This window comes from Lepisma saccharinum, chromosome 16, assembly GCF_977018435.1.
Source record: "Lepisma saccharinum chromosome 16, izLepSacc3.1, whole genome shotgun sequence".
Taxonomy (NCBI): Eukaryota; Metazoa; Arthropoda; class Insecta; order Zygentoma; family Lepismatidae; genus Lepisma; species Lepisma saccharinum.
In genome coordinates, this window is record NC_139244.1 from 5935372 (window position 1) to 5957428 (window position 22057).

Below are 22057 nucleotides of genomic sequence, written 5' to 3' on the forward strand. Positions count from 1 at the left end.
AAGGGGTAATTATGGAACATTATGTGGAAAAGGGGACAACAATAAACAGTGAACGATACGGTGATATGCTTTCGAACAAGTTGAAGCCTGAAATTCGAAGCAAACTACGAGGTCGATTGTCGGAAGGCATTCTTTTGTTGCATGACAACGCGCGTCCCCATACCGGCGCCAATACCGCTCAAACTCTTCAGAATCTGGGCTTCGAGGTGTTAGAGCATCCTGCATACAGTCCCGATCTCGCCCCGTCGGATTACCATCTGTTCGGTCCACTTAAAGATGCTTTAAGAGGCCGTCGATTCGACACAGATCAACAGGTGAAGGAAGCGGTGCATACGTGGCTTGCTGTTCAACCGAAAACCTTTTTTTCTCAGGGTATCGGAAAGCTTGTGGAACGTTGGACCAAGTGTATTGAAGTGAAGCGGGACTATATTGGAAAATGATATCATTGTAAGTTTGCTATTGTTGCTGTGAAAAAAAAAATGATTGCATTTACTTTTTGACTTACCTAATACATAAGTGTAATGAAGTAACAGAGTTCAAGAATAGAATTTTACTAAGGACCACCATTTTGATGACGTCATTACGGACGAACGAGATCTCAAAAACTTGAGGTCTTTGACGATTTACATTCAGGTATGAATGTAGTATCCGCACCCCAAGGGGCAGAAGTGAAATATTTCTCGATCATCCGACCACAGGCTGAGGGGGAGGAGGATTCACCCTATCCGATTGCAAATTTTTGCGATGCTTCGAAAGAAATTACCGATATCCTCCCCCAGCGGCGGCGCCAGGATTAATCATCTAGGGGTGCTGAGAGGGTGCGGGAAGAAATTTAGGGGTGTGATGTTGAAAATAAGAAAAACATTAGACACGCATGCAACCTTTCAAAACTGCGGGGGAGGGGAAGAAAGTTTACTTTCCCTTGGTAGATAGGGTTTAGCATACTGCGTGAGCAAAAATAGCAAAAAGCGGGGCGCAACTGCTACCGTAATCGCCGCCACTGATTAACATAAATTACTGATTGAAATGAAATTGAAATCAACTGAAACTTTTTGCTCCAGTGTGAGGAAGAACAAGTAGGCGGAAAATAAACCGTTTATCAACAATGCAATAAAGAACAAGGAAAAAACAACATAACTCACATTAAGTTATAGGCAATCATCGAAAACCGCAAATAAACCACTTGAAGAAACAAAAAGAAGAGAAAATTCATAACAATGTTGACGAGAGGGAAAAAAACTGCCGCTGATCTTCATAGAGGCTGCCGCCAGTACAGAAAAGCATATATGCACTTTCTAAAAAGCGCTTGTCTGTTGCATACGATATCACGGTCTTACTTCAGTATCCAACATTCGGCGGTCAATATGACGACATGACATAATATGACACTAAGGGTTAGTGTTTTCAGTTGAACGTAGGGGATGCTGAAGGGGGTGCGGAAGAAAATTAAGGGGTGCGCAAGCACCCCCTAGCGCACCCCTGGCGCCGCCCCTGTCCTCACCACTGGAATTTTCCTAAAATACAGAACAGGGTTTAAAACAAAACGATCACAAAGAGAATGGAGTAAGAGGCGTTACAGAGGAAAGGTAAAAACTGACAATAGGAAAGGGAAGAAGTGACCAGAGTATAGAGAAAAAACAGAGGAAATCGAAGAAAAATACAAAAGAAAGAAACAGAGAGGTTAGACAAGGCAAGATAAATAAAAGTGAAAAGGAATGAAAAAGGAAGGAAAAGGCAAAAACAAGAGAAAAATAATAGTAAAGATAGAAAAAGAGAGAAGAACCAAAACAAAATAGAAGGGAAAGAAAAACGGAGAAAGAGAGATAAAGAAATATAGATAACGTATACTTACGTAGTGGGCTCATCGAGAAAGATGACAGGCGGGTTGTTTACAAGTTCCAAGGCAATCGATAGCCTCTTCCTCTCTCCACCAGAGACGCAGTTGGCGTTGGTGTCGCGACACTTACTCAAACGCAGAATGTCCAGAATCTCGTCCACCTGGAACAAAAAATGGCATATCTGTCTTTCTTCTTTCAACAACTTCAAACAAGCATCAAAATTATAGAATACGTTAAAGAGGTCCTCGCCCAGGTTGAAGATCCTGTGTATGTGCAGAAATTGGATGCAGTATTGAAAAAGAACAGTGGGTATGCAACAATGGTAAAAGTTTGCATACAAATGGACAATGTGTGGATGATCTGGAACTTGATGTGTGTGACTTCGTTGCCCTAAAATACAGTCCACTTGTATCTTGCGAAGTGGAATGTGTGTTTTCTGAATATAAGACTATTCTAGCCGAAAACAAAAGGAGTTTCAAGTTCGAAAATTTGAGACATCATGTTGTTAACAAATGCAATCGTGATCTTGATCTGTAATGTATTGTGTTTCATTTAACGCAGAACCACATTAATTGAAAAAAATCTGTATAGCGAATGAATATTCAGAATAATGCATATTCATTGCCTGGCATGTAATCTTTCATATTTTGTAATATACAGCATTCATACATTAAACGTGTTTTTAAAGTGCATATTTTACACTTTTTAGTGCATATTTTGCGTTTTTTTAGTGCATAACTATCCGAGCCCTAGTTATTAGAAATATAGAGATGGTTAATAGATTGTTTTCTTCGTGATGATATAACGACGGTAGAAATTGAATTATCCATGAAACGAATATGAAATCTATACACTGGTGTTGCACTAATGTAGATAGAGAAAATGTCGGACAACTGCTTATTTCCTGATGTCAGTTGCTTCCTTCTTCATAAACAATAAACCCATTTACAGATTCTGGTTTCAGACAAACTATACTTTTAATGCAACATGTCTCAAACTATTACCCTATATGTAAAATGAGCAATGAGAAAGTTTTTACTTCAACATTTTCAAATAAACAGTAAATGTAATACAAATAATAGACTCTACAATGTAATTTGATGAAATCTAGCATGTCACTTTATGAGTTTCATGTCGGCCGCTCACTAATCGCAGAAGCCTGTCACTTGTCCATGGGTTGCAATCCAACCGTTCGGTGGCGCTAGTGACTTCCACATTAGCTTTTCAATAGCCCATGGTAAACAATCTTACCTATAGACTGTTCTTGTTCAGGTGTTTAATACATGCATATTGCAACACTGTAGTTTCATTGTTTTTTTAGTGATACATTAACCTTGCCGCCAGTACGTTATTATACAACAACAAACATAAAGTGTCACCTTGGAATAGGCCGGGGTAGGGTTAGTGTATTTAGTTGTATTGAAAGAGGATTTGAAATTGTTAAATGATATTTCACGTACTAGATTGTTGATTCCATGCATTGATTTTGATTAAAGGAGAGAAGATCGTGAATGATTGCCAATGAACTTGTGATATTTCATGAAACAACACACGAGAAAACATGGTAAAACATAAAACGGGAACCACACTTAACCTGTTGTTCTTTAATGCAGTGTTGATAGGCGTGCAAAAAAAAACATCAAATTTTATGTATATTCGCCTTGTAAACAATGGGTCCCAGTGGAGGCATAACAGTGATGCTGATTCCAATTTATAAACAGTAGATTCTCCTTTCTGTGCATAAAGTGGACTTACAAACTCAAAGAAACAAACTCTATGGATATCCGTTTTGAGGATAATTTGTTTGTATTATCCGGACACCAGTTGTGAAAGCAGTCCGATTACTTCTACAAAAGATGACTGATATCAAGTTATCTCCTGTTCTAACCAACGGTTCCTTCCATTTTTCAGATCGTGAAGAAATCTGATAGAAGAAATCTTGTTTACTTGAAAGTTACGCGTGAACATTCAAAATTCCAAGTGTTGAAACTTTTCATTGTCTGGCAACCTTGCAGAAACAGCGACATTGGAACGAGGTGTAAGTAACCTTTGTAGAACCTGCTGTTTTTACGGTCAAGGCCAGGGATGATGCACTTACTTCCTGATCAGCGCCGAAAAGGAGGAAAGGAAAAAAAAAAACCTCTTGTCAACCTTCGTATACCCTCTTCAGGGCCGATATTTCACAATGAACCATGTTCCATTCTTTGGCACCTTGTAACAGAATTGACTAACAAAGGTTTGTGTGTTTTTTCTCGCTATTCTGTGAATTCAAAGACATTTCCTATCGTGTGCAAAATGACTTTTTAGCAGGTTGAAGCGAAGTAAGATAAAACAACAGATGCCTAGTGTGCAAAGGTTATGGACAAGGTATGGGTTTGTACACACTGAAAATTGCTGAAATAAGCAGGCAAAAGGAGCCAAAATATTTTAAAAGCTAGATAATTATACAAGCTTATGCAATAAGTATCTGGTTTAATAGCTGTCGATAATGAAAAACCTTATATTGATTACCCTCATCCAAAATTTGAAGTTTCATTTTAAGTCCACTTTTATGCACAGATAGGCTAATTGGGACTGGACCTAAAAATCACTATTTCCATAATATTGTTACCATGTAGAGGATCGTTGTACTTCGGACGATAAACATGTAACAATGATCTTACATTATTGATTGGTTTTCAAACTACAACAGTCTTAAACATACTTTTCCATAACTTTGTGAAAGAATGGAAGAGCTTTGGTTTACAATCAATTGACTATATTTCCAGGCTTTCCTCTCTTTTCAGAAGCCAACCAATACAGAGGGGGCGGGTATTTCTGATGGCCAGCGGAATCGTTTTTGCTCAGTAAAGGGACTCGCCATGTTTCAGCCAAACTGACATTTATCATTAGGCATCAGACGACAGGCTACGGTGTCGTGAGAATTGTTTTGAGGGGAAACATTTGGGCCTCTAATATGCACTCACAATGTCTTTTGGACTTACCACCAGGGGCGCAGACTTGTCATAATTATTGGGGGGGGGCTATGATCACTGATCACTCTCTCCCTTTTTAAAGTTTTGGCCTCAGTGTTCGGAATCTCGTAAAAGCCCATGAATTCCTCAAATTTTTATTCACAGTTCGAATGCAGAATATTAATTGTCCATGGATGGATATGTCACAATTTTCGTCAACCATAATAGCAAAATATTCCCAACTTTTAATATCTGCTACCACGGAGCGCAAAACAGATCTTCCTAATGTATCAATGATCTCGTTCCGAATGTCATGTGAGAGCCATTTGTAGCCCGAACGTCCCATCCACTACCCTAGTTCATGCACATCGTCTTTTGAAACTCTTTTTAGTAAAAATTTTAACAATACTCATAATTACATACTTAGTATATAGTAATAAGTCATGTGTTTTGCTTCCTCTGGTCATAGCCCCCTCCCCCCACAAAGTTGATGGTTTAGCGGTCTCAGCCCCCAAAGTTGATGGTGTAGAACATTTCAAATGTGTATTTAAAGTTAAGTTCATGTGGCACAATTCAGAGTAAACTTTACAAGAGAAGCAAAATAATACATTAGATCCTCTTAAGCAAAATTATTTGGGGGCTCTGCCCCCACATCGTTAACATGGGGGGGGGATCAAGCCCCCCGCCCCCAAGCCCCATGGAGTCTGCGCCTATGCTTACCACGGTGTCCTTCTGTTCCTGAGAGAACTCGCTTCCGAGCTTGAGGTCCGCTGCTATCTTCATGGATTCGAGAACCGTCAAGTGGGGCTGCACCAAATCGTCCTGCATGATGTAGCACGAGAGCTTGCGGAACTTGTTCCGGTTCCTCGGCTGATCGTTGACACTGACTGTCCCTGTCATACCTGAACATCTGAAAGAGAAATTGTTCCATTTCATTTACTACGAAACATTCAGTGGCGTAGCATGGACATTTCGGGTGGGAACGCCAAGTCCAAAGGAAGGGTCAACCCTTTTTTGCTTAATAATTTACTTATGGTATTAGTCGCCAGAGGTATTGTTTATTTGCCTGAAGTCAGCTGGGTTTTCAATAAAACATCATCATTGCATGTTTTAGCTAGAAAATTAGATGCCTCACTATGCCACAAATGATTTGGACTCTGGTGTTTTATAACCTTTTTTTATACCTTTCGGCATGACGCAAGTCATTAAAAAACCTACCTGAATCACAAGCGCCTCTGCAAAACAGTAGACATCATTGTTGCGGATGATCCAACTACTGATTGATTTGGTTTATTCTACTTCGCTTTTCTATCACGGTTGGTTAATTTCGAATATGAATATGAGTGATGATATTGATGAAGGGACACTGACAAAGAACACCCGTGCTCACGCCGGGATTCGAATCATGGACCTCTGTCGTCTTGGCGCGCTGTGCAAAACACTCTGACACGGAGGTGGGCGGATGATCCAAATATCGTACACTCTACTGACGTAACAGTGCCGATTAGTAATTCAGACCACTGTTTATTACATCTTGAGAATGCTGATAAACATTTTAAAATAATTTTGTCCAGAGACCATTCGTTGTTAAGAGTTTTCAAATGAAAGCTAAACATTTCCATTGACACAATATTAAGTAGTTAGATAATAACGAAAAAGTACAATTAAAAAAATTAATAGTTTTGCGGGTTAAGTGGTAGAGCAGCCACAGGCTGAATTTCTACCACGAGGACTTCACCAACTTATTTGACAAAAACTGTGTTGATCTTTTAGTTTTTAATGCACATCGCTGTTCGTGCGATAAATTATACAATGCAGTGGCCATTAAGAAGCGGTATATTTGAGATTGGTAAAGTTACGTCAGTCAATATTGCGTATTGTAGCATCACATAGCACGAGTTGCATGAGCGCGAAGAACCAGGTAGGAATTCTACCGCTGTCGTCTGCTTCAGAAGGCAGAAAGGGTCACATGAACCAATCACGGTAGACCTCTGCTGCTCCGTACGCTGGCGTATGAGAGAGCATTTACGCGCGTGCTGTAGAATCGAAGCTTTCCCTCCAGAAAGGCAGCAAGGAATATATAATTCTTTACGCCGAACCTGCTCGGCGTCCGGCCAGAAAAGGCATTGAAAAAATATGCTAGAACGAGTGTTGAGAGTGGAGCGTTGCAAGCGAAAAATAGCTATTATAATTCCATGAAGGTCAAACATATATGAAATTAGTCAAGTTTTACTTTATATTCACAGCATTTATGCATTTTTTAAATTTTAAATCTGGGAACGCCGGGCGTAAGGGCGTACTATAACGCTACGCCACTGGAAACACTGGCAAGATATTTGATACCTACAGAAAAATTATTAGCACAAAAACATTCATTGTGAATCCTGGTTAGGATATTGCCGGAAAGGCACAGTACTGAGAAAAGACAACTCGAGGCGCAAAATGTCCATCTCCGCGTCCTTCTCGGTCTTGAATTTGTATGTATCTGTACTGCGAAATTTACTGTCCTCATTTTAGGTGTTTATAAATAGTTTGTATCTCCATTACGTAACTTATTATTGTTGTACCTCGAACGTTGTGGAAAAAACATCCTTTTTTGGCTGTTAAAAGTCGAAGCTTGGGGGGAAAAAAAGGATGTTGGCAACAGACTCAAACCAAACAAATATATTTTCGGGAAAAGAGGGGGGGAGGGGTCCAAACCAAGCATCTCAGAAATAATATATAGATATCTAAATCAAAACGTTAGTATAATTTATGGCTCTATTCGTATTTAAATTAATTATTACTGTATTGTTATTATGTAAGAACTAAAAAGACTGCAAACGAATAGATATATAACAGCAAGTATTCATTATCTAGCTTACTTGTAGTTAAGACAGGCCCGTAGCCAGCCAGCTCCCTTGACATTAGATAAAACAGTTTTGTATTCTAATTTGTTTGAAGTGAAGAGTGAAAATGTAGACAGAATATATAACTTCGTTCGTTCATCTTGTTTATGAGCAGAAGTCTAAGATTCTCTAGACTTTAGAAAGTTCCTTCAAAGGGAGCCTTCTTTATCTGTGCCTTCCCTGCCCCTGTTCCAACCTCTCGTTTGACAGAAATCTGCGACTTTGACGTCATCATCCACAGTCCTTCCACATCTGCGTCAAATGTAAACAGATCCCAAGTTTTGGGAACGAAGGGGAGTTTTATTGCTTCGGCCGGGGATGGAATGTACGATAGGCACTATGATTGAAGTGATTATTGAATATTGTACATTTTAACATGTATGATATACGAGACCATCAAAAATAGTATGGAGTGTGCATTACGGGATGGTGTCAGCAGCAGTCATTAGCACTTCAAGAATGTTTAGAATGTAGGCTATAGAAAATAAACTAGTGTTTGTATATTTCTAAATTTTATATTTTAAATTAACTTAATGACCCTCCGACACACATAACTTACCTTCATTTAAAACGGTTAAACTTTTGAAAAATGGACTTGGTTCACAAAGCCCCCCTGATAATCCGTGAGCCCCCCCCCCCCCCCCCCCCTGGAGATCAGTTCTAGCTACTGCCCTGGGAAGAAAATTAATGCCTGAAAAAAAGAATTTAATATTTATCTAATAAAAAAAAATATATTCCATCCAGTTGACGAAAAGTAAAATTCCTTGATTAATATTTTATGCATACTATTAAAAGTAGTGGTGTGCGTGAATGTTCCTTCGTACTGTCATTCAAGGCCGTATGATCGATTCTAATCCTTGCCTTCCAGTAACAACAAAAAAGTATTTTTTCATTATTCTACCACTTTACAAGCTTTTCGAGGGAGGAAGGTATGCGTCATGCATATTTGTATTGGAAATTAGCAAGTACATTAATCATTGTTTTACGCTACATATTGACATGTACTTCATCTACGTCAGCGATGCCTTCAACGCAAACGAAAACTGATCATAAAGCGGGAAATGATGGTTCAAAACAAAACATAATGCACTATTTAACAACCATTGTTTACATCGGCAAGAAGGTCTCATGATGCAATGCGATCAGCAAGCTCGTAAAATACATTTCAGTGTAATTTTCAAGGTGAAAAGTGGATGGAATTCAAATTAGGGATTTCGGGATTTTATAGCTCGTTAAACCTCTGCATAATGTTCTGTTTGACTAACACTTGTACTGTATAATAGTAGGTCAGTTTGTCATGCAACGCCATCTGCGAACGGGTCGTTACTGAGTAGTATGCTGCAGGGTGCGAAATCCTGGCTGGGGAATTCCCCCCACCAACGATCTTGTCCTAAAATTTCCCCACCACCAAACTTTTCCGGGGGGAGGGGGGGAGTTTTTGTTCTAACAACAGAGGCAAACCTTGTTTAAGTCGAATAAGATACCTTACTGGAACAATATCGAAAACACATACAAAGAACGAACAACATCTCTAAGGACACTGAACCCAACAATCCCCAGAACATAGAAATTAGTCGGACTTGTTATTTCTTCATCATTTCTCATCCCCTTTCGTCACCTACCGCAAAGTATATAAATATATTAATGAAACACGTAATAGCATTTAGATGTGAATTTTATACAGGAAACTATTATCTTCTTAATGTCAACTTTTGCCCATCTCCCTAGTCATGCAAATCACTGTTCATTTCATATAGGGTGTTCAAAAAGTTACGCAACCTTATGAGAAAACATTTCTTATTACATTTTTTACATCAAGTGCTGGAAGTGACTGCCGTTTTGTTCTTCACACAAGTGGACACGACGAACCATATTGTTGAAAACCCTTTTCAATGTTATCTGTGAGATGTTACCAACACAGCTACGAATATTGTCTTTCAATTCCGGAATACTCTGCGGATGAGTAATGTAGACGGAGTCTTTAAGATAACCACACAAGAGGAAGTCTGGAGGCGATTGTAATGACCCCGAGTTTGCCATTACTTCGTGGTTTTATATTATTATTATTATATTTTATATTATTATTATTAGTATTATACTGTTAATAATTCATATATATATTCATAAATATGGCCGCCTTTATAATCAATACACATATCTACAAGTATGAATAGCGGCAAATTTAAGCAATTTACATAGTTTCAACATTAATCGTTTCATTTGCTTTTAAATATTCTAAAGATTGTTGTAAGTTTCATTTTAATCAAGTTAGTGAAGCCTAAGTTATTAATTTCTAAGTTAAATTCCTTACATCTATTTGTTTTTTCATGTTTCTGGCAAACGCCGTTCGTTTCTCTTATATTTTGAAAGCCATTGTTGATTTATTTAAACTCTTGTGGTGTGAGAAGATCACGTGCTTTTCATTGCATTGTTGCCACCACATACCTAAATTCACTGTGCCAGATTACTGTACATTTCTAATATATTACTGTTGGCTTTTATCAAACTTCCTAGTATTAAAAGGTTATTGTGTCTGGTAACACTGTGTAACTGAGGTGTTGTTTTCGCCTTCCAGAAAAACGGTTAGTAGTTGCGCGGAGAGATTTGAAGTAGCAAGAGGTGCTTCGTGTTACGGGAAAGATTAGGCTTACGCATCTCGTGCTATACCGTTCGAAAGTATTTTATTGTAATTTTAGTCTTACGTGATATACGTGCGTGTCTATAATAAACGTAAAGTTGAACATATTCCGGTTTTTCTTTATTTCGAAAGTGTATTTCGTACTTGTGGATACCTGCATCAGGAGGACAACCTCGTGGGTTGTCATTGGACTTCACCTGTGGATCCAAGGGGAAGGAACGCAGTAATTCAACCCGAACCCTGGGATTATCCAGCATGCTCTGCTGAGCTTATAAGGTAAGTGTACTTGTGAAGTGCACCGCTACGCGGGACGTAGCACGATAAATCTGGAGATCGCGGTGGCCATAACCACACTGAGATCAGTAGTCCTGGAAAACACTCTTCCAAGTAACGCATTGTGTTCCCAGCTGTGGGGGCTGCCATTCATGAGGTTTCCCATAAGGTTGCATCATTTTCTGAACACGCTGTAGTATTAGTAGTATACAATTATACAAATACATACAAAAAGGATGTATTAAAATCTTAAATTTGCAATCGAATTTTGAATGATGGAGAGTCCTTATAATATATATTATATATTTTATAATATAAATTATTGAATAATTGACATTATATATATATACAGAGTGTGTGTATGTGTGCGTGTCTGTTTGTCTGCTCCTTCCCCCACCAAACTGCAGTGATTTCGCACCCTGGTATGCTGCCTTCTAATCAAGGGTTCCATAGGCGGTGGAGGCACATAGTCACTGGCGTACGCAGAAGGGGACCGAAGGGACTACACCCCCCTCTGAAATTTTTTAAAAAAAATTCAAATAAAAGTACTAAAATCTCGGTGCAATGACCCCAGTTGCCATTTTTGAGAGTGGAAAGTACTAAATATACAAAATATCTTATTGTGTATGCCGCCCAGTACATGGGAGCCAAAGCCGCCAACGTTTGAAAAACAATGGGTTCTTATAAGTATAAACAATCTCAAATTCTCCCTTACATGTATTACGATATTAATGCACAGCATACTCGCCATTATAAATACATATAACAATACACGACAAATTACTGGGTGCGTGCGCTCTGTCCCCACGGGTTCCTATGAGTTGGCACCACTGAGAGCATCCACCTATACAATTCCAGCCCCACCCGAAAAAAAGTCCTGCGTACGCCACTGCATATAGTAGTTCGGATCCCACTTTAACACAAGTACTATGTACGATGACAATCACGCAACTACTACGGAAGGGCCTGTCAGACTGCTGTTTCGATTTTGAACTGTGAACTATCCGCTTTCCTATTTTCAATTCCTGACGCGTTTCACGTGACTTGACATGGTTATAGAAGAATATTGTAAAGCAGTTTTCAATTATTATTGTTTAGTTGAAGAAACGTAACGTAATTTATGCAAACAGGAAGAAAGTCAGTTAAAAATTGCAATATTGGTTTCATTATTTTTATGAAACTTCAAATTCTTAAAATGTCTACATTTTTATGTTCACAGATGAGCAGGAGTTCAAAGTAACATGTAATCTTTTGGTGAAATTAAAAATGAGTCTTTTGAAACACAACGTAACTAAAAACACACGTAAATATAGGTACTGTGGTACGTCCGTGAGACTCCTAACCGAAAACACAATGTAATAAGATTCGAACAAATGCAGGACCTCGTGACCTTGACAGCGCGTATCCAGCACCTAAATTCAGTACGATCTAAGAGACTGCCCATAGTATTTACAGATTAAACTGTAGGCCCAATCCCGATTAGCCTATATACGTGGGTGAATCAAAAAGTAAGTTACACCCCCCTGTAAAAAACAAACAAAACACATTAGAAAGAAAACGAATGAACATTTAACTTTTTCGACATAGTCACCAAGGTGTTCCAAGCACTTTTCGTATCGTGTGACCAGTTTTTCGATTCCTAGCGCGTAAAAATTCCGTCCAATTCCTTTGAACCACATTGAGACTGCTTCCTCATCTGACGCGAAACGCTGACACCCTAGGTCTTGTCTGAGAGGACCGAAAAGGTGGTAGTCACAGGGTGCCAAATCGGGGCTATAGGTAGGGTGAGACCACACTTGCCACTTGAATTTCTGCAGTAAATCCTGTGTGACACCAGCTGTATGGGGGGGGGGAGCGTTGTCGTGAAGAAGAACAACCCCATCACTCAATCTTCCGGGCCTTCGGTCTGTAATGGCTTTTCTCAGCTTCCTTAAAGTCTCACAGTATGTTGCGGCATTGATTGTTGTTCCTCGGGGCACAAACTCACTGCAAACAACGCCTTCGGAATCGAAGATGATCGTCAGCATGACCTTTCGAACCGTTCGACAGGTTTTGGCTTTTCTTGGTGGTGGCGAATCCTTGTGTCTCCATGGATGCCGTCTTTGTCTCGGGAGTGTATTGGTGCACCCAGGACTCACCTGTGATGATTTTGCTCAGAATCTGTGGACCATCCGTGGTATAACGCCGAAGAAATGACAGCGCAGCATCAAAACGTTGATTTTTGTGCCCGTCGGTTAACGAGCGCGGCACCCAGCGAGAGCACAGTTTACGATAACCCATCTGATCACGAATCAGCATAGAATTTTTACCATAGAATTTTCACGCGGCGGTTAGCAACAATGATTGCATTCACACGCTCCGCGTTGTCGATAGTGTTCACAGTTGCAGGCCGCCCGACACGCGGTTCGTCGTTCACGTTCGATCTTCCCTCTTCGAACATCTGACACCATTTTGCGATCATGGGGCGTGACATCGCATTCTCACCATACACCTCGACAATTTTGCGATGGATTTCACTCAGATTGTGCCCACAAAAATCGGACGGCGGAGCGCACCTCAATGTTGAACGCCACCTCAATACGACGCGCCATACTCACACTGTGACTACTCGCATACTAAACCAGCTGAAGCATGGCTGCTTCTGGTGTGTAACGAAAACAGTCCAGACAGTGTTGCCACCTCTTTGTACAGGAACACGGGTCGGGTGTAACTTACTTTTTGATTCACCCTAGTAGACTTAAACTAGGTACTTATAATTAACAGCATAGACGGGAGAGAGGGGTTTGTGGCATTCATATTTCTAACATTTCTTGCATCTATTATCTCAGACCAGATCGAAATTCGCCTCCGAGACCGAGATGAGAATCAACGCTCGAAGCTGAACAAAGAACAAGTCTCTGATCGACTTGGTTAATTTTACTTCGCTTTTCTACCACATTTGGCTAATCGCGACGATAAGGATGCGTTACGAATGATGAAATTGAAGAAAGGGCACTGACGAAGAAAACCTATGCCCAGGCTGGGATTCGAATCCGGGACCCCTGGCGTCGTAGTGTGCTGTAATCAGTGGCGTGCCCAACGGAGGGTTGGTGGGGATTATACACCCCCAGTATCTCTAAAAAAAAAAAAAAGAACGTCAAAGGAAGGAAACGGATGGCAAAGTAAGGGCTGACTAATAATAATAATAAAAAAGTATACATAACCCCTCCATTTCGAATATCCTGGGCACGCTACTGGCTGTAATTACCACTCCGCCACGGGGTCGTCAGGAAGCAAGTCGAATCGAATCCAGTGGACTCAAGTTTGAAGAACAACGTCACGGTATTTTTCAATTCAATTTATTGTATGGTAAATAATAATAAAAGTTAAAATATGAGTTTTTATGAGTGGAGGGGAAAGATATGATATTACTCTGCCCCAGTGCTCGAAGTTGAAACCCTTCGCTGGAGAGATACTTCGCCCAGTTTGGGGATGCTTGTCAGGGTGCGAAATCATTGAAAACTGGCGGGGGGAGAAAGTTCTTCATCTACAACCCTCCCTCTCTACAAACATGTATAAATTATACGATACATATTTGTAATGTTATTAAAAGTAAAAATAAATTACTCAAAAAAATATATAATTTTTACTATTATTATTGTTTACATAAAGGAAATAAATTTGTTACTTTTATACATATCACATATTGCAAAGCAGCTAACTAATTCCTTTAGTAACTGGTTAAAGGTGTTAATAAATTATGAAATAGTTGAAGTGATTATACTGTGTGTAAGTTTTTGTTTAGTTTGTGCTTTATGTTAACATAAATCAATTATATTTCATAGTTATTATTGTTTTGCATTCTTGTTTTTCTTTTATTGTGCGTATTGATTTAGATTTGTTAATGATCTCTTGAGAGAGAAAAAACATTGAACACTCACAACTACACTGATTTGTGTGTGTTTTCGATATTATTCTTAGTAAAGTATATTTGAAATTAAAAGTAATTGCTTATCTTTTGTTTGTTATAACAAAAAATCTCCCCGCTGGAAATTTTTGTGGGGGGAATTTTTGAGGCCAAGATTGTTGGTGGGGGAAATCCCCCTGTCCCCCCATGATTTCGCACCCTGAACTCAACAATCCAGAAATACAAGAAAAAAGGAGCGAGAAGAACAAAACAGATCAGCCTTCCCACGTTTCTTTCCGTATGGGGTGACGACTCAGCTGGGTTTTGTCCGCCGATGACGTCACAGACGCGGCACTCGCGAAAAGAGACGTGTCTGGCCCCAGCCTTTCCTTCTATAGCTCTTTCCAGTTCTTACGGCGGGCACTCTAGAAGCTGGCAGGGGAAGTGGGGAGCGGGGATTACGAAAACAGACCAACCAGACAACAGCAGTGGCGCCGAGAGACACGACGCGGCCGGAAAAGGTACTACGTGAAACTCGTTCTACTGGCCGCTACGTTTCTTATCGTGCTGGATTGGTTCCTTCCCCGCTCCCCGCTCCCCACTTTCCCTGCAAGCTTCCTGAGCGCCCGCCGTAAGAACTGAAAAGAGCTATAGTAGTCTTGGAGGGAAATCCCCCAGGATTTCACACCCTCATGCTTGTATGCAGTGATTTTTCCACACACCCTCCAAATTTCCTCAACGCCCTCTTACATTTTTCACAAACGTCCAATTTATGGTTATTTTCGCTCCAATCTACTCTTACCCCTAGATGGAAAATCGTGTATGAACTCCTGCTTGTATGGATGAACATGGAGAGAACTCAGTGGGTGGGGGATGTCTATGCAAATTACCCTAGTGAGCGGATTCTTTATGGGAATTTTCTTAACTGGGGGAACAGTACGTTTCCCCTACTTTATGAGGGCGCCCTTGCATTGAGACTGGTAGGGTGACATCACCCACAGTACGCCACTGTGCTGGCTCTTGCGGACACCCAGAGAATCCACGTGTAGAGGACAGACGCTTCACGTGCAAACATCGTAAAACTTCAGTGTTTGCGACAAATCAGGGCTTCAATAAGGATTTGAACACCTTTTCGAGTTACATAAACACAGCCGTAAATAGCCACGTAAGATTGAACTTCTGCTTGTCACCACAGTGACGTAAGTTATGTATTGTGCACCAGAAGAAGCTGGTTCAAGGCTAATGGGCCAAGAAGTGTGGAAACATCGCAGTGACACCGTCACAGAAATAGCTTTTCAGATGGCGTGTTTGCCACGTTCAAGGTTTGGACGCATTTTTGCAGACACCCTTGTAAACTTGCGGCATACGTTTGTTCGTGATCATCTTTGCAATCAGTGTAAAGGAAGTTATGTAATTTTACAAGAATACTGACAACCCCTTTCTCTCACGATCCATTGTCTGACATTTTCAATTACCGCATTAACTTCTCTAAAAAATGTCGAAGTTTTAAAACTTTTCTGGATATGGCAACCCTGCTGCAGCAAATGGACATTTCAACTCAATTTTTTAAAAAGCAACCTGGGAAAATGACCCCTGCAATTTTTCGCGTTTCTCTGCGTTCAGTTTAAGGGAAAAACCATTCAGTTTAAGGGGAAAACCAGACTTTCAAAGTTGCGAGGCTAGCGTTGCGCTGAAAAACACGCCCCGCCATGTTAATACGTCACGACTTAGGGAGAGGTCGTTTGTCGTCTGCTTCCAGCGTCCAGTTTACTGGGGGTAGCCCACGGAGAGCCAACGTGTGCAGCAGTTTTGTAAGTCTGTGTAGAGTTAAAAATAATGGAAGATGAAACGATAATGGAAGGGAAAGCTATGCTTTATAATGGTCATTCTTCTACTAAATATCCCTGCTGCTCACGTTGATTGATTGATTGATTTAGTTTATTTTACTTCGCGTTTTGTGCCTCTTGGCTAATTTGCGAAGATGGGGATGAGTGATGAAATTATGAAATTGATGAATGGACATTCACAAATAACCAAGCCCGAGCGGGATTCGAACCCGGGACCCTCGGTGTTGCTCACGTGAAGGATAAACGAAAGAGTTCTGCTGCGTGCGTGTTTTCATCAAGTCACGAGAAAACTATTGCTTCTAAAATTGGTTACTGACCAAATTTCCATCGAAATTTACCATAAACTATGTAGTGCAAAATAAGAATGTGTGTAATTATTACAAGGAAATAATGTATATAACATTATATCACATACTGCAATACATTTTGAATTTGGTACGTGCAAAAAGAACGGACAACAAAGAGCCTCATCTCTAAGGTCACTGAACACAGCTATCCCCAGAATACAAAAATAAGACCGACTTGTTATTTCTTCTCCATTTCTCATCGGCTTTCGTTAGCAACCGCGAAGTAGAAAATATATATTAATAAACCACGTATTAGCATTTATATGTGGATGATATACAGGAAACTATTATCTTCTCTTAATGTCTTAATTTTTGTCCCTCCCTCCTTAGGCAAATCATTGTTCATAAAATTGGTAGTAGCTACATTAAACAATTTGCAATTACATTTTGAATGAAGGACTGTCGATATAATATGTATATGTATATAATTTAATTTCATTATTTAATAATTGACACATAGCTATTTAATAACATTATATATACGTGTGTGTGTGTGTGTATATATATATATATATATATATATATATATACCTAGGTATATAGTGTGTGTGTGACGATCTGCTGCTTCCCCCCTACCAATCTGCAGTGATTTCGCACCCTGTCTAAAGGTATTGTTATTTTAAAAATTGCGAAGAAAATATGACGAAAATAATTGTAATTCCAGAAAAGACATTTTTGTAACAATAATTTCTTGCCAGTCAGAACCCCTCTACCGAGTGCCTGAATTATAGTAAATGCTGCTATACTGTTAGGGTATAATTCATATCCAAGAAATGGAGCACACATTGTTTTTGCACTGGAAGTTATAACAAGATACTTGTTTTACTCAGTAAGAAATGACTGTCGCTTGCACAGCCCATGCTAGTTTACGGGACGAGCAGAAGCCGTGCCTGCACGCATTTCTAAAGGATGACGTCAGGCCAGTCTACTCTGTGCAGAGGACGTTTTCAAATCTGTGACGTAGGAGGTGAATTTCAGCAGCGTTTGAAGGCGTGTATCTTGAGAAGCAAAACAAATATCGCCGAGATATTTTGCACATTTGAGTTTGGTGTCATCTGAGGGAGATTTCTGACCGAAGTGACACCACTTGAGACTCCACCACTCGAATGCAGACTTGTGCTACAGCGCCTTGAATAACGTAGTGTGGAAAACGACCCAAGAAACTGGTTCCCCAGACGGATGACAAACATAGATGGCAGTGCGATCGATCAATGTCGGTGCTAATTTTCTTATGAAAGTAATGCGGCTATGTTAGTTTTTGGAATCTATTATGTAGATTTGTTTGTCTTGAAAGGCGGTACGTGAATTGATGGAAACAGTTATATTTGTGGAGTGATTTGCAGTCACGAAATGACATTAATTTGGAAAGAAAAGTAAAATAAAATTAAATAAATAAATAGCATGCGTAACACAAGAAGAAATATCGCAAAGTGATTCCGGACGTCAGGTGTTGGATTGTGTACTAGAGTTTTATTTTTTTATGTTATTAGAATATAAATAGTATCCTGAGAGATATTTCATTCCGAGGCGACAAACCACAAGTGTCGCTTGGAAGCGAGCAGTCCGTAATCAATGCAGCGTTTCGAACCGTAGGGACACAAGCTCTAACTGCACCGTTTCCTCAAGGAGATTTTACACCAAAGCGACACGCGACAAACGATACGAGGATTTCACACCAAAGCGACACGGGTCCTTCGGTCCAAGGCAACTTTCACACCGAAGCGACACATGTTGCTTGGAAACGAGCCAATCAAGAGCAACATTTCACATCGTAGCGGCGTGACGGGAAGCACAGGCCAGCGTTCGGTTGGTGAAATCCTCAAGCGTTAAGTGTCGCGTGCCCCTTGTCGCTTTGGTGCGCAATCTCCCTAAAGCAAGACACTCATTGCATCGTGCATGCGCGAACAACAAACCACGGCAACATGTTGCAAGCTATTGAGGAAATGGCCCAGTTTGAGCGACGCACAAGCGACAAAGCGACACGTGTGACTTATCGTGTCGCCTAGATCTGTTGTTGTAATGTGCGGTTTTTCGTGTCGCCTATCTGTTGTTCGCACAATTAGCAGCAAACGCTTGCTAATAGACTGAAGGCACCATGTCGCTTGTCACTTAGTTGGGGAACTCCCCTCTAGCGTGTCGCTTCGGTCTCAGCACCCTTCCTTTAAGGAGCTTTCCGACCGAAGTAACAAGTAGCACGCGAATACGCCATATGAACGTGTCGTTTGCTGTTTGGACCCTCATGTGCAATGAATGCTATTTTACAGTTTGGAAGTGTGTGTCACTAGTGTGACAGTGTGAACATCCCGTGTCGCTTGTCCCATTGGTTTGAAAGTTGCCTTACAATCATGTCGATGGCACTAAGAAAGTTTTGTGGGGTTCCCCTTGTCGTTTCATGGAATCATCATTATCATCATCGTCGCGATTAGTTTAAAGCGGAAGAAAAGAGACAGTAAATATCCAAAATACAAATGCTTCAGTGTGTATATCTTTAAAAGAAATGATGATGATGATAATAATAATGAACCTAATTCATACACAAAAATTTAGTTGCCAAGAGCATTCCACGCGTATTTTTTCTCCCGTATTATTAACGAAAGTATGACGATAACAGGACGTGGTCGACTGTCTAGAATGTTCGTTAATATCTTCGCGACCACTGTACCAAATATCATAGCAATTATCACATTCATAGAAATGCTTCATGTAAAAGAATCAGACGTTGCAGCGAAAACTCCCATTTACTTTCCATTATAAGCAGACGAATACCAAGCACAGGGTTCAACACCAGCGCCTCTAGCGGATCATTTTTGAGTGGAACCAGCCAGAGCGCGCAGAACTGTGCCGTTTTCAACAATACGTTATTCAAGGCGCTGTACTTGTGGGCCCTTTCATGCTGTTACGGTGTGAAATGTTGCTGTTGATTGACTCGCCCCCAAATGACAAGCGACAAGGGCCTCTTCAGTCTAAGGTAGCTTGCAGCGACAAGTGACATTTGATTTGATTTTTGTTATTTAGCGTCGCTTTTCTTCCACTTTTGGCTAATCGCGACGTTGATTATGATATAATGAAATGTATGAAGGGACACTCACATGCCCAGGCCGACGTGTTGGCGTCTTATCACGCTATGCTAAACACGTAGGTCGGTGACAAGCGATACGTGTCGCTTGGGAACGAACCCATCAACAGCAACATTTCACACCGCAGCGGCAGGCTAAGGCCCACAAGCCTACGTTCGATCGGTGAAATCCTCAAGCGACGCCTATCGCTTTTGTGTGTAAATTCCCTACATGCGCCAACAACAGACCGAGGCGACACGGTACACACCATTGAGAAAACTGCGAAGTCCGAGCTAGCTTATCGTGTCGCTTCGTTTCGAAATGTTGCATTGGTTACCGAGGGTTCGCTTCGAAGCTATGCGTCTGTCTCGTCTCTTCGGTGTAAAAGTTCCCTATAAGCGCTTGAAGGAGAAATTATTTTGCATTTGTAAGGAACTTAAATTAAGAGAAAATAAAATCCTTAGGAAAATATTAGGACCTAAAAGGGACGAGGAGAAAGGTGAGTAGAGAAGGTTACATAATTTGTATTTATGTTCAGGTATTATTAGAATAATTAAATCATGAAGACTTAGGTGGGCAGGCCATGTGGCACGAATGGGAGAAGAACGAAGAGTTTACAGGATTCTTGTTGGGTAACCTAACGGTAAGAGACCTGTAGGAAGGCCAAGACGAAGATGGAGGGATAACGTTGAGATGGACCTAAAGGAAATTGGTAGGGATGGAAAAGAGTATATAGATCTTGCTCAGGATAGGGACAGATGGAAGGCTTGTGTTGCTGAAGCCATAAACCTTCGGGTTCAAGAAGGCTAGAGAGTTTTATTTTCTTCTATTTAGAGTTTCTTTTCTACCACTTTTGGCTAATAGTGAAAAAATCCTGCGTTTATGGATGTGGCAGGTGCTTTGGGAATAACTGCCAACTTCAACTGCATCTTCAGTCATAACTTCCTTGTTGAAGGAGCCGTCGATGTTTGTTTTTGCTCTTCCATCTGCATGCATTCTTAAGTCAGTGTTGCCATAACAAGAAAGTAAAATACTTCCAAATTCTCCCTTTTAAGAAAAATTAAATTGCGATCACAGAACTTTAACTATTATTATTATTATTCGTAGCAGCAGAATTGTTACTATTATTGCTACTGAATCATAGGACTTGTTAAATGGATAAAAACCAGGGAATAACGATTATTATTGATAGAAAATTGTAATTTCTCCAAAAATATACTAAATGTCAAACTTTCATTTTATACCTGATAAATTATTTAAATATTTTTTTTAAAAAAAACAGAAGATTTAATTTTCTTAACCACAAATTTAAAATACAGTTGACTCACTTTAATTTGAAAAGAACACGAAAAATGTTCGAAAATATTGGAATTAAGAAAAACATCACATCATGGTTTAAACTTCTTTTCGAATTACCTAGTAATTCGAATTAAAGAAAGTTCACTATGTTCATGTCATTTTCGGAAACTTAAGACTTGCTACATTACATAAAAAGCCTCCCCGAAGGCGCAGTGGTAGCGTCGTCGTCTTGTTATCAAGTGGTCCCGGGTTCGATTCCCGGTGGAGGCACATGGTGGTTCGGATCCCACTTTAAACTGTAGGTCCAGTCCCGATTAGCCTTACTGTGCATAAGTGGACTTTAAAACACCAACTCAATCAATCAATCAACATTGCCTAAAAGGTTTACGAAACACGTTTTTATGATCGTACAAGCGAAACTTCTTCACTTTTGAAAAATAATGTTTGAATAGTCATTCCATCGAGTTCCAATGTTAAGCTTAGGGCAACCAAACGACGAACGAAATTCTATGGTGGCGCCGCCACCGGAAAGGTTTGGCAGTGAACACACAGCCTCATTGCCCTGCGAAGTGGGAATAATTTCTCTTCATATGGCAACACCATCGTTTGCGCGGTGTACGGGGTCAATGAACAGTTCAAGCTCAACCGCAGTGGGTGAGTGATTAAACAAATAAACAAAACAGTATCACACGTGCTGCTGCCTCAAGCACAGTCTAAAAATTATCTACAGCAAAAGGAAGTCTCGCTTCCAAGCACAGGAAAAAATGCACGAAAAATATTTGACAGTTGACAACCAAGCATGCTGCTCGTACATAAGGAGGGGTTTTAACGAGTTCAAAACTTCCCATTGGTTTAATAAACATTTGCATTAATTGAATAATCGCATCCACAGACATAACGTAACGAATGATCTTATGTTCTTCATGTACAGTGGGATCCATGAGTATTATCGTGCAAATTGTCCATCACCATGTTCGTGCACTTTATTTCACCCAATAAGAGCTTCAAGAATTAAAAGAAAACTCAAAACA

General features: G+C 40.1%; 1 protein-coding gene across 1 annotated transcript in view; it reads right to left on the reverse strand.

Moving 5' to 3' along the window:
* LOC146000219 (ATP-binding cassette subfamily G member 4-like) overlaps window positions 1-22057 on the reverse strand; it is a 140023-nt gene that overhangs the window by 26814 nt on the left and 91152 nt on the right. The window contains exons 3-4 of the mRNA XM_083137617.1: window positions 5513-5702; window positions 1853-1998 (exon numbers count right to left, since the gene is read on the reverse strand). Coding sequence (XP_082993743.1) covers window positions 1853-1998; window positions 5513-5702 — 336 coding nt within the window. The remainder of the gene's footprint in view (window positions 1-1852; window positions 1999-5512; window positions 5703-22057) is intronic.